The sequence below is a fragment of the Eucalyptus grandis genome, chromosome 4 (genome assembly GCF_016545825.1).
Source record: "Eucalyptus grandis isolate ANBG69807.140 chromosome 4, ASM1654582v1, whole genome shotgun sequence".
Taxonomy (NCBI): Eukaryota; Viridiplantae; Streptophyta; class Magnoliopsida; order Myrtales; family Myrtaceae; genus Eucalyptus; species Eucalyptus grandis.
In genome coordinates, this window is record NC_052615.1 from 34,157,128 (window position 1) to 34,170,643 (window position 13,516).

Consider the following 13,516-nt stretch of genomic DNA (forward strand, 5'->3'; position numbering starts at 1 on the left):
GGATAAATTAGATGGCTGATGGGATTGACTTTATTTTTTTTTTTCGCTTAATTAAAAATTCCTGATTCATGCATTTGAAATTTTTCTAAATTTGAAACGCTTTGAAACTTCTACAAAATACAAAGGGCTAATACCCGGAAAAATCCCAAACTGATACACGTGTGATAAATTTATTATAAACTAATTTTTTGATCATGAAAATCCTAAACTGGTACACCTATGATAAATTTACCCAACTGATTATAAAAAATCATAAACTAATATGTTTGTGACAAATTTACCTTAAACTAATTTATTCGACTACCAAAAACGCTAAATTGATTCATTTATGATAAATATATCCTCCATTAAATTAGATTAATATAAAAAAATTACAAAAATTATATAACTATGATAAACAAAGAGTGAAATCTCAAATCGGTATACTAGTCAACTGTCACGTGTCATTTAACTTAATAATTTGACAATAAAATTTAATAAAAATTAATTGATGGTAAATTTATCACAAATATACCGGTTTTGGGTAAATTTGTTAAATGTGTATTGGTTTAGAGTTTTTGATAGAAAAAAATTAGTTTGAGATAAATTTATCATATATACCGGTTTAGGTTTTTCATAGCATTAATCCAAATACAAATATCGATAGTAATTTGTTTTGTAATTTTATAAAATATTTAATATCTTAACGGAAGGGCAGAATAATACAAACAGCCCCGGTTAATCTCTCTCCGAATTGGTTCTTCTCCACGTCTCTCTCTCTCTCTCTCTCTCAACGACGAAGCAAGCCATCCATGTCGTCTCCTCCCTCCGCCTCCGCCTCCTCCTCGCCGCCGCCGTGCCCGAAGAAGATGATCACCCTGAGAAGCTCCGACGGGGCGACCTTCGAGATCGAGGAGACCGCCGCCTTGCAGTCCAAGACCCTCGAGAACATGATCCACGAGAACTGCGCCAGCACCCTGATCCCGGTGCCGAACATCACCGGCGAAGTCCTGGCCAGAGTCGTGGAGTTCTGCAGCAAGCACGCCGAGGCCGGCGTCGACGACGAGAGCCTCGGCGCTTGGGACGAGGAGTTCGTCGCCGTCGATCACACTACTCTCTTTGACTACATCCGGGTCCGTAATTGTATCTCCCTTTGTCAATTTCGATGGGTTTCTTTGCGGTGGAGTGCTGTTGGCAACGATGTTCGTTTTGCTGCATTTTTGGTTTCTGAGGGGTGATCGCTGCTCGATCTTGGAATCCTTTGTTTTTCTCTCTTTCTACGAGTGCAAGTGCTGCTCAATTGCGCCCATAACACGCCATTAGGCAGCTCGATTCCCTCCTCTGTATGCACCCCGAATCTGCATTTGCTGAGGTCACGAACTCATGGCTCGGCTGATGAATTTTCGTCTCACGAGCATTGCATTCTCCGACTCTTGTCGCCCCCCTCGAACAGCTCCGCCAAACAGTGAGAGCCTGATTCGACTATGATAATGTTCCTGAAACCCGAACACGAGAGATGGTTTAGTCCAAACCGAAGAGCTACAATCCTGCCTGCTTGATGATGGAGGAAACAGACATAAAAACGAAAAGCCCCATCGTTTTATCCCTTTTAAGAAGCACGCCTTCTGCTCCTGCAAAACCTGGAGTCGGGTGAACTAGTTCTCTTGAAATTATACCTTCCTTTTAATTTTAAGTTCTTGATTTACTTGAGAACATTAAATTGCCTTGAAGCCCTCTTCGGAAGTTTAGGATTCAAGAAGCCCATATGAACAAACAGGATATTGGATCTAGATTCGGCTTTTGATTAGTCAGGTTAGTACTCACTTTGGCCTTGTCAATGCCGACAGGTTTCCTTTTCCTCAATCTGTTAGGTAGGTCCGGCGTTGCTACTCACAAATTCGGTTAGGTCGGGCTAACATTACTAAAATCCTGCTTTGATCATCTGCACAATCCATGAGCTTTGCCTTGAGGGCAGTGCTAGTCCTTGAATAGTCAGTTATTCTAGTTCAGCATCGGCCTTTTTTCGAAATGGATCTCATTCTGTTCGGCAGGTGAATCAAGGGAAGTAGTTTGATCTTCAATGGGATCTATATTGGTTATCGTTTGCTCTTATAATGTACAAAGTATTTATACCCAGATAACTCAACATGAATGGCCAACATAAGGTCCAAGATGTGCTTATTTCCAATCAACCTGCGCCTTCAGAAGAGCTTTTTAATGCAATTTATGACTCGAAGGTTAAAGCTTGCTTTTTTATGTTTGTGCTCATCAGTTTTTCCTTGCATCCATTCAGGCGGCAAATTTCCTGGAAATTCCAACTTTGCTGGACTTGGGCTGCCAGACTGTGGCAGACATGATCAAGGGTAAGACTCCGGATGAGATAAAAAAAACTTTCAAAATCACGACCGCATGCACACCGGAAGAGGAAGAAGAGGTGCGTGGGGAGAACCAGTGGGCATTTGAATGAAGCCCCAGAGAATTCAGGGTCTTGTGTTATCTTTACTATTGTGAAGTTCTGTTTCTTTCGCTGCCTTACGACGTATGAGACATTGGCTTGTTAAAAGTTTGCTTCTGGCAAAGTGAACTCTCCGGTGAGTTTTTCTGACATGGTATGGTTGAATGTTCAAGTGAAAATTTCACGTATTCAATACTTAGGGAAGGTTTGATCTTCCAGCATATTCTTGTACACGAGGACCCTGTAAAGTAGAAGTTTTGAGATACATGTGTGAGCTGGTTTAAAAGAAAAATCCCATATCAAATAATTAGTGTAGCATGAAGTTATTTATATATTTTAATTAACTCATAACTTATCGGCTTAAACTTTTGAGTAAAGGTCGATTCAATTGGATATATTGACGGGTTTAAATTTGGCGATCAAGTCTAGATCCCAGTGGCAATTCCCAACGTGATGGGATGGAGATTTAAGTTGAGAAGAAAGATACCTGGATTAAGGGGAGCATACTTGATACTCGGCTCGGACTTGGGCGAAAAATTTGTTCAAGAAATCTTAAACATATTGTACTTTTGTCAATCCAATTCTAAACCTTTCAATTTTGCCGATTTGAGTCTTAAACCTTTTCATGTTTTGTCAATTGAATTTATCCAATCAATTTTATCTGAAAATCGCTAATTTGGATTTTGTGTGGTGTGGGATAAGTTAATATATCCTTGTTTAGCCTTGGACGTGAGCGGGAAAATTGTTCAAAATGTCTTTAAACCTAAATTCAATTTTAAATTTTTCAATTTTGCTGATTGAGTACTAGACATTTTCACGTGTTACTAATTGGATTCATTAGGGTAATTTTGTCCAAAAATTGCTAAGATGAACACTAGCAATCCAACATGACACGATTGATCTTGACATGAATAATTTTTAATAATATTTTTTTCTAAATTTTTATTTATTTTTTCCTTTTCCTCCCCCTTCCTAAACCTAGCACAAATGAGGGCCACCTTGCCCTTTGGCTAGGGGAGGGCATTGTGACCCTCGCCTGGTTTTGGGAGATGGCCTAATGGCCTCACTTGTGGCTAACGAGGGTGCCCTTGCTTGTGGCTAGCAAAGGTTTATTGACAACCTTGTCGGCCTAGGGTGAAAAATAAAGAAAAAGAAAGAGGAAGAAGAATTTTTTATAAAAAAAAAAAAAAAGACAAAAATTAAAATATTATTGTCGCGACCAATTTTTCTAGGTGTGAACCACTTAGGGTTTGGCTAATGGATTGTTAAGCCTAGACTTAACTCGGGCTCTCCCAAGCTCATACCAATTCGCGACTTATGTTCAAGTTCTTAACATGCAAATTTTTTAAATTAGGAGTCGCCACTAATTTATTTTTGGTGGGTCGATTAGAAACCCAAGTAAAGTAACGGGAGATTCACTTTACTCCTACGAACCTGAGACTATGGGTACATGGACTTGGTTACATTAGATTCCTCTAATGCCCTTTCGGTACCTTTCTTTTTATTTTGAAAAATGTTTGGCAAGCAGTTTGGATTGATTTTAAATTTATTTCTTAACATGTGAAGTGATCATACGGGTGCGCAAATCATCAATTTAACACCCAGATAAAGCAATGAATAAATTGCAGAAACTTACCTCAAAGCAACGAAAGCATCTGCCTTGTTAGATCAGAATTCACATCAACAATCCTAGATATGATTTCTAATTAACACGCAATTTCTTTTTTTCTTTTTTATTTTCATTTAATTAATGAGAATCGTGCTTTATGCAATGCATGTCACTAATTTAACATGAAATGATATCACATGGCAACATGACTTAGTTATATGACCTAAGTGATATGACATAAATAAGCATGTAGTCTATCCTGAAGCATGAGATAGATTTATTCTAAAAAATATTTTTTGTATTTTCCATGAGATTCGAAATTAAAGAAATGCAACACTTAAATATGCAATCTAAATTAATCTAATGACCTAATTCTAATAACGGGCAATTTCTAATTAAATGCATCTAACCAAAATCACTAAATGACGTGCATTGTATGAAACTAATTCTATATGACGTGTACATGATTTTTATTTTCTTAATAAGCATGCAATCTATTTAAGAGAAATTATCTAAACCTATAATATGCAATCTTAACATGCAATGACGTGCAAAGAATGCCATAATTCTACATGACATATGCATAATGACTTTTCTTTGTGTTTTTCCTTTTTTTTTTTTTTTTAAAATTAATAATTGCCAAATAATTAAACATGCAATTAAAATCTAGCAACCTAAATTGATTTATTTGAATTTGGATTTTTTTGATTTTTTTCTTAAATTTGAAATAAAATTCACATTCTAAACATGTAAACTCTAAGACATGCAATATTCTAACTCAAATATATCTCGAGATAAACAAGGTAATTAAAACGAGACAATTCATTCAAAATCATCAAAAATCGCACATCATTTGGATCAAGAGATAATATTTCGCTAATAAAATCGATAAATTGATCTTAAGCCTTAAAGATCAAATTATCAATTTTACTCCCGCTTGATTAATTATTTCATCTAAAGCCTTATAGATGAAATAAAAAGCCCTGGCGCGGTTGCGAATCAGGTGATATATTGGGATTTCCAATTATGCATAGATAGGTATTTCAACCAAAGAAAACACCATATAAAGAGATAATAATAAAGAAAATAAGAAAAAACCTAAGCTTGCCTAATAAAGTAAAGCAAAAATACCTAATTTAACTCTCTTTTTTTCCTTTTTATTAAAAAAAAAAAAAAATGAAATCTGGGCCGCTGGTTCAAGGGTCCGATGAGGGGTTCCGGTGAGGGAGAGCTCGTCGGCTAGGGTTCCGACGAGGGTCTCCGGAGAGGGCTCCGGCGAGGGGGTTGTCACGGTTCGGCACGGGGCTGCGTCGCGGGGGCAGCGTCAGGGTGCTCGGATCACGGGCTTCGGATGGCGGTGAAGCGGACGAGCGGAGGTGGTGCAGTGGCGCGGCGTCGGGATCGTCGCGATGGAAGCGGCTCGGGTGGTCGCTCGGGTGAGGAGGTGCAGCTACCGGCTTCGAGCCTGAGCAGAGGCGCGGAGCAGAGCTGGGCGGAGAGCTGCAGACGCAAACAAAGCAGGAATAGCAGCGGCGTCGTCAGAGCGGAGGGGCTGCGATCCGGCTCGGGTCAGGCTCTGGGCGTGAGCGAACGGTGCTCCGGCGGCAACAGGGCAGAGGCGGAGCCGGGGCATCGTTGCTGGTGCGGTAGGTCGCCCAGAAACGCGGCGTCGGCAGAAGCGACGGCAGACGCGACGACGGAGCTTACGGGTGAGACGGAACTCCGGTGTCGCAGATCGGGCAACGGCGGAACGACGGTAACAGGGGCGGAGCTTTGGCTCGCAGCAGCAGACTGGGTAGTGGCGGAGCAACGGTGACAAGCGGTTTGACTGGTGGTCGCTCAGGCGGGCCGCAGGAGCACCGGTGGCCGGCACGGGGAATGGGCAGTGGCGGCGGCACTGTGCAGGGACGCGATTCCAGCAACCGGCAGAAGACCAGCACCCTGAGGAAGAAGACCAGTCTTCTTTTTTTTTTTTTTTTTTTTTTTTTTTCTGACCTGTCCTCTCTCTCACGTCACTCTGCACTGCTCTCTCTCTGCTGTACTCTCCTGCAAACCGGTTGCTTTTCTCTTTTCTTTGACCTAGGAAACCGAGAGAGGCCACCACTTTTGCTCTCAAACTTTTCGAAATCTCTCAGAATTTTCTCACGTAATTTGCTCTCCAAAATTTCGAAAATCCTCCCTCCTCAACGTACGGCCGTGTGGATTGATATGTGTGGCCTCCCCCAAACAAATTGCACGCGAGGTATTATATAGGTCTAAAAAATGTATCTCTATCGTATATGTTTTTTCATTTTTGTTCGCGCATGATACCTCTAAATATATTGTTGAAATATATCCACCTAAGAATATTCCCTTTTGTATTTTTCACATATTCTATCCAAAATTTTCCTTTTTGCTCGAAAATACATTCTTTGGCGTATATTGCCTAAAAATATGAAAAGCTTGAACTAATATGTGAAAAATCTTCCTTCACCTAAGAAATTAAAAATAAAACAAAATGAAAATAAAATGCTTCTAAATTATATGCCATGTGATTAATATTAACTAATATATATAATATATATTAGGGGTTAAAATTAATCCCTAATTTTTAATGCGATAAATGAATAAACGGGTCGCCAAAATTTAGGTGTCAACAATTATTAAAAATTATCTACATCAGATTTGTTGTGTCATGTAGGATGACCGATGTCTACGTTAGTGGTTTTTGGGTTTAATTAGTTTGATGGACTCAATTGACAAAATATAAAAATATTTAGTATTCAATTGACAAAATTAAAAAATTTAGGACTAAATTGGTAAAATTAAAATATCTAGAATCAAATTGACAAAAGTGCAATATATTTGAGCTCTCTTGTGATGATTCATAATTTATTGGCTTAAGCTTTTGAGTGTAAGTGAAGCTCGAACTTGGGCTCCGTAATTTCCTTAAATGAAGATATTAGGCTTGTTTTGTGGACTCCCAACAAAAAAGAATAGAGCTACTTTGTGAAAGGAAAGCTTTGAAGCGTTTGGGACTAACTTTCCCAATTATCTTTAGGGTCCAAAGCCCAGTTGCTCAAATATTGAGTGTTTGGGAACACTTTTAAAACCCACATTCAAGGAATGTTGGCCTTCCAAAGGCCGAAAACCCAAGGCTGCCTTGGGCTTTCAGCATTTTCGGAATGCCTCGGACACTGTTCATCTTTTTCTTCGTCAGAGAGGCCAGCGAGGTTGCGATGAGTCGGCAACAGGCTAAAAGAGGCCGGCATGGTCACGGCACCCCGGCAATAGTTGCCGACTAGTCGTGCGACCCATATTTGGGTTGCGGAGGTTGCTTGGGTCGTGGTGCGCAACCTCCGCCACCTTGCCGTGACCCAAATCTAGGTTCTGGGTCATGATGGTCACAAAGGTTGCCTGGGTCATGGCGAGCTCTCGTGGCGACCTCCGGGGACCCACGACTTTGCCACGACCTAGATCTGGGTCGCGGAGGTTGCTTGGGTCGCGACGCACGACCTCCTCCGCCTTGCTGCGACCCAGGTGGTCACAGAGGTTGCCAGCTCACCGCGACCTTTGGCGACCCACGACCTCACTGCGACCCAAATCTGGGTTGTGGAGATCGCCTGGGTTGCGGTGCGGGACCTCCTCCACCTCATCACGACCCATATCTGGGTTTTGGGTCGCGGCGATCATAGAAGTTGCTTGGGTCGGGGCGAGCTATCGTCACGAACTCCGATGACCAACGGTCTCGTCGTGAGGTTGCTGGAGGTCACTGCGACCTAGGCGACTCACAACCTCGCCTGGGTCATAGCGAGGTCGGTTGCCGCAACCTTTGGTGTCCCACGCCGCAACCTCAAGTGGCCTTTCAGGCGACTTTTGTCTGAAATTCACATCATCATACATCTCTTCAAAAGTTTTGTTCCTTCAAAATATAATCGAATAGCGTAGCTACTGTTGGAGGTTTGTTTGTTAAAACAAACAGAGTGTTTTCTTTGTCTCTAAGAAAAGTGGGAGAGAATGTGCTAATTTAAAAATGCGGGTTTTTCTTTATGTACTTAAAGAATGATTGGGTAAGGCTAGACCCCACCATACTCGCGTGCGGGTGCCCGATTTTGGCGCACTTAGCGTGTGCGGTTTAATCAACACTAATCCCTTTGTGTTATTAATTTTTTAATAAAAAAATTATAATTATTCCGAATTTTATTTGTGTCTTTTCAATACAACCTTTGGAAAATTACTTATTCGGTTTTAACTTTTCCCGAAGGGTTGCAATTGTTCGTTTTTCAACTTCTTCCGAAGAGTCACATTTGTTTATCCGAACAATTTTTTAAAGACGTGTTTGTTTGCAATTTTCACGAAGAGTTGCAAGACTGTTTCATATATATACTTGTCATTTTCGGATAGAAAAAGTGGTTATTTTCGAGTCTTCTTTCTGAAAAACAGTAGCCAATTTTTCGATTGTTTTTTAGAGAGACCCTGAAGAAATACTAGATAGCAATACTTGAATTGCTATATAATATTCTCATCCGAGACTTTGTTGTATCCTGGAGGATTTTTGCCAGTGACTATTAGTAACGTTGTGGGGCAAATAAATTATTAAAGAAAGTGATATCACGCTTCAAAATCCGAGTTATTTTACTCAATCCGATTTCATTATTCTACCCAATTTCGAAGCCATATTTCCAACAGCTACACCATTAAGAAATAGATACAAGACGGAGAAGTAAATGATATACATATCAGCAGTTTTCTATATGGCCAGTTTTCTATGTGGCCCCAATGAGTTTAAGCTTACGAAGGAAAGGACAAAAAAGAAGAAGATAGAACAAATTATGCCGGACGTGATTGATTTTATCTTTTATTTTTTGCTTAATTGAAATTTCTTGACCCACCCATTTGAATTTCTCTAAATTTGAAACACTTTGAAACTTCTGCAAAATACAAATATCATCACAACAGTAATTTTCTTGTTATTATTTTATAAATACTTTAAATTTCACCGGAAAAGCAGAATAATACGAACAGCCCCGGCTAATCTCTCCATCGAGCGGATTGGAGGAATATTTCCGTATGTTAAAATCCTTCGTCTTCGGCAACGTCGGCGAGTCAACGACACGACCTCTCCCTCTCTCTCTCTCTCTCTCTCTCTGTAGCAACTTCCTCTGCAAGTCTCTCTCCGAACTCCTTTCTCTGCACGTGTCTCTCTCTCTCCCTCTCTCAACGACGAAGCGAGCCATCCATGTCGTCTCCTCCCTCCTCCTCCTTCTCCACCTCGCCGCCGGCGTGCCCAAAGAAGATGATCACCCTGAGGAGCTCCGACGGAGCGACCTTCGAGATCGAGGAGGCCGCCGCCTTGCTGTCCAAGACCCTCGAGAGCATGATCGGCGAGAACTGCGCCGGCACCCCTATCCCGCTGCCGAACATCGCCGGCAAGATCCTGGCCGGCGTCGTGGAGTTCTGCAGCAAGCACGCCGAGGCCGGCGTCGACGCCGAGAGCCTCCGCGCTTGGGACGCGGAATTCGTCGCCGTCGATCAGGCTACTCTCTTCGACTACATCCAGGTCCGTACTTTCTGTCCCCGTCTCGATTTCGTTGGTTTTCCTTGCGGCGGAGTGCTGTTTCGTTTCGGCAATGACGTTTGCTTTGCTGCATTGTTGGTTTCTGAGGAGTGATCGATGCTCGATCCTGGAATTTCTTTTGTTTTGTCTTTCTAAGAGTGCGAAGTGTTGTTCAATAGGTGCTTAACACGCCATTAGGCAGCTCGATTCCCCTCTCTCATAGCTCAGCTGATGAATGTTCGTCTCTTGAGCATTGCATTCTCTGGCTCTTGTCGTCCTCTTGAACAGATTCGACTGTAATGTTCCTAAAACCCGAACACGAGATATGGTTAAAGCCAAACCGAAGAGCTACAATCCCGCATGCTTGATGGTGGAGGAAACAGACAAAAACGAAAAACCCCATCATTTTATCCTTTTAAAAACACACCTTCTGCTCCTGCTCCTGCTCCTGCTCCTGCAAAACCGGGACTTTGGTGAACTAGTTCTCTTGAACTTACGCCTTCCTTTTCAATTGTAAGTTCTTGATTTATTTTTTAGAACGTTAAATTGCCTTGAAGCCCTCTTCGGAACTTCAAACAGGATATTGGATCGGGATTTGGCTTTAGATTAGTCAGGTTAGTATTCACTTTGGCCTTGTCAATGTCGACAGGTTTCCTTTTCCTCAATTCTGTTAGGTATGTCCGACATTGCTACTCGCAAATTCAGTTAGGTCGGTCCGACATTACTACAAGTCTTGCTTTTGTCATCTGCACGATCCGTGAGCTTTGCCTTGAGGGCAGTGCTAGGCCTCGAATAATGGGTTATTCTAGTTCAGCATTGGCTTTGTTCGAAATGGATCTCATTTTGTTTGGCAGGTGAATCAAGGTAAGTAGTCTGATCTTCAATGGGATCTATTGGTTATTTTTTGCTCTCATAATGTAAAACCACTTGTACCCAGATAACACAACATGAATGGCCAACATGAGGTGCAAGATGTGCATATTTCCAATCAACCTGCACCTTCAAAAGAGCTTTTCAATGTGATTCATGACTTGATGGTTAAAGCTTGCTTCTTTATGTTGGTGAAAAAGAAAATGTTGGTGCTCATCAGTTGATCCTTGCATCCATTCAGGCGGCAAATTTCCTGGAAATTCCAACTTTGCTGGAGTTGGGCTGCCAGACTGTGGCAGACATGATTAAGGGTAAGACTCCGGAAGAGATACAAAAAGTTTTCAATATCAAAACCTCATTCACACCGGAAGAGGAAGAAGAGGTGCGGAAGGCGAACCCGTGGGCATTCGAATGAAGCCTCTGAGAATTCCGGGTCTTGTCTTGTTATATTGTGAAGTTCTGTTTCTTTTGCTGCCCAACTCCGTATCGGACATTGGCTTGTTGAATGTTTGCTTCTGGCAAAGTGTACTCTTCGGTGCGTTTTTCTGACATTTTATAAATGAATGTTCAAGTGAAAATTTCACGAATTCAAAACTAAGGGAAGGTTTGATCTTCCAACGTATTCTTGAAGATGAGCGACCATAAGCAACGATCGCTCTTGTAACCAAACCTCAAGAGGCTATGTCGAGCTTAATTCTTCCAGACATCCTATGTTTCTCGAGGGAGAAAGGTTTGGTCTGTTCGGCTTCGGTCCTCACAATTTCTAAAGAACCCAAAACTAGAAACACGAGCCCACACTCGAATCATCTGCAAATCAGAATAAAAACATCAGAAGTCTCGTCTTCCTATAAAAATCTGGATCATTGAATGTCTTTCCACTGAAATTCATATCACTCCATGTCTCTACCAAATTTTTGTTCTTTCAAAGTACGATCGAATCTTGCTGCCATTAAGAATATGATACATGTCTAAGATATAAATTATTTATGTGTCACTCCCAGCTCTACTTGTTCACAATGATGTTAAGTTGGAAACAAGAAGAAAAAAGAAAAGATGGAATGTGTTATTTGCATGTTTGGATCGATTTTATTTTGGGTTAGTTCCACGAAAAACCCATGGATATGGCCATAATAAATTTATGCTAAATTAATTTTTTAGCCACTAAAAATCTAAACTAGTATATTTGTGATAAATTTATTTTTCGTTAGTTTTCGTTAAATTTTATAGTCAAATTGTTGAAATTGATGACACATGGCAATTGATGAAATACCGGTTTTTGATTCTACCCTCCGTTAAATCGATTTAATGAAAATTAAAGAAGGATAAATTCGTTATAAATGTATCGGTTTGAGATTTTTATTGATCAAAAAATTAATTTGAAATAAATTTATCATGGCTATATCAATTTACCGTTTTTCGTGATATTAACTTTTTTATCTTCTTTACCAAAAACTTGTTAATGGAGGAAGACCTCCTGGGGATAAGAAACATAGGGTAAAGAGAGAGCCAAAAAAGATCTTTCATATATAATCCCGTATAGTCTCGAATGTTATTAGTTTTGGTGTGAATTTTTTCAAAATGTTAATACTAATACGTATCACTAGATATAATTTTTTTATTATGTTATAAATTTATAAATTTCGACAGAGAAAGCAGAACGATACAAACAGCCCCGACAAACCTCTCCATCGAGCGTATCGACTTATCTCTCTATTAGAAGACGATTCCCGTATATAAAATCCTTCAAACCAACCATGTCGTCTTCTTCCTCCTCCTCGCAACGTACCTGAAGAAGTCGATCACCCTGAAGAGCTCCGACGGAGAGACCTTCGAGATCAAGGAGGTCGCGCCTTACTGTCCAAGACTCTCAAGCACTTGATCGACGAGAGCTGCATTGACGTTCCCATCCTGGTGCCGAACATCAAGGGCGGAACCCTGGCCAAAGTGGTCGAGTACTGCACCAAGCACACGAGGTCGGCGTCAACGCCGAGGGCCTCCGCACTTGGGATGCCGAGTTTGCCAACGTCGTGGCCACTACTGTCTTCGACTACATCCAGGTCCGTATCCTTACTTCCTTTCTCAAGTTCGAAGGTTCTTCTTTCCGGTGGAGTTTCTGTTTCGTAGTGTTTGCTTTGCTGCTCACTTAGTTTCTGACGAACGGTCGGCGCTTGATCTTGGAAAGTTTTGTTGCAGAAAACAAGCCAATCGCCTGCAAAATTACATCGCATTTGCTCTCACAATTTCTCGTGAAATAACCATTGGACGTCACAAAAAAATGTCACAAATCTCTTCACAAGTTTTGTTGTTTCAACACGAATGGCAAACACAAGGTCCAAGATGCGCTCGAGTCCAATTTACCTGCACCTTGCCTTCCAAAGAGCTTTGAAATGTGATTCATGAGTTTGAAGGCTGAAGCTTTGCCTTTTGTATGTTAGTGCTCATCAATTTTTTCCTTACGTTCATTCAGGCAGCAAATTCCATGGACGTTCCAACCCTGCTGGACTTAGCTTTTGGGGGTCGTGTCCAACACGATTAAGGGTAAAACCCCGGCCGAGATATGCAAACATTGTTGGAAATTAATCCAGAGAAAACACACTGTTAGTTGTAATCAGAACATCAATGTAACAACTTTATAATATCCTTCCTTTTATGTAAACTTACAAATCTTGAAGAAGAATAAAATAAGATATCACTTGAAAAATAACATAAAATTAGGTGAGGTACGGATAACCGAATCTCCTTAAGGCGATTAGTTCTTGCTAAAGGTGCTCCGTAGATTCACGAACTATGCCTTCTAAGATACAACACCTCGAATCTATTTGAATTAGCACTATACAAACATGACTCGCCGAATTGTTCAATTGAACCAAGACACTCAAAAATCAAGAGTAGAAAAGTAAAAAATCAAAAGAGTTCAATCGAAAAGTGTAAAATCAAAAGAGTAGAAAAGTGTATCTTTTTTGGAATCGAGTCGGAAAAACTAAAAACCATAAGACTTTATAAAGTTCTATACTTTCATCTATTTATAGAGATTTTTAGTTCATGTATAGAAGAGATACATGAATTA

General features: G+C 40.7%; 2 protein-coding genes across 2 annotated transcripts; both read left to right on the forward strand.

Annotated features, from left to right (window-relative positions):
- The first annotated feature begins 718 nt into the window (after positions 1-718).
- LOC104418955 (SKP1-like protein 1A) lies at positions 719-2,699 on the forward strand. Its single transcript, XM_010030437.2, has 2 exons — positions 719-1,112; positions 2,273-2,699. The coding sequence occupies exons 1-2, from the start codon at positions 792-794 to the stop codon at positions 2,444-2,446; spliced, it is 495 nt and encodes a 164-aa protein (XP_010028739.2). The 5' UTR covers positions 719-791; the 3' UTR covers positions 2,447-2,699.
- Positions 2,700-9,124: 6,425 nt separating this feature from the next.
- Positions 9,125-11,043, forward strand: LOC104418956 (SKP1-like protein 1A). Its single transcript, XM_010030438.3, has 2 exons — positions 9,125-9,582; positions 10,691-11,043. Exons 1-2 carry the CDS (start codon positions 9,262-9,264, stop codon positions 10,862-10,864), a joined length of 495 nt encoding a protein of 164 aa, XP_010028740.1. The 5' UTR covers positions 9,125-9,261; the 3' UTR covers positions 10,865-11,043.
- The last annotated feature ends 2,473 nt before the right edge of the window (positions 11,044-13,516 follow it).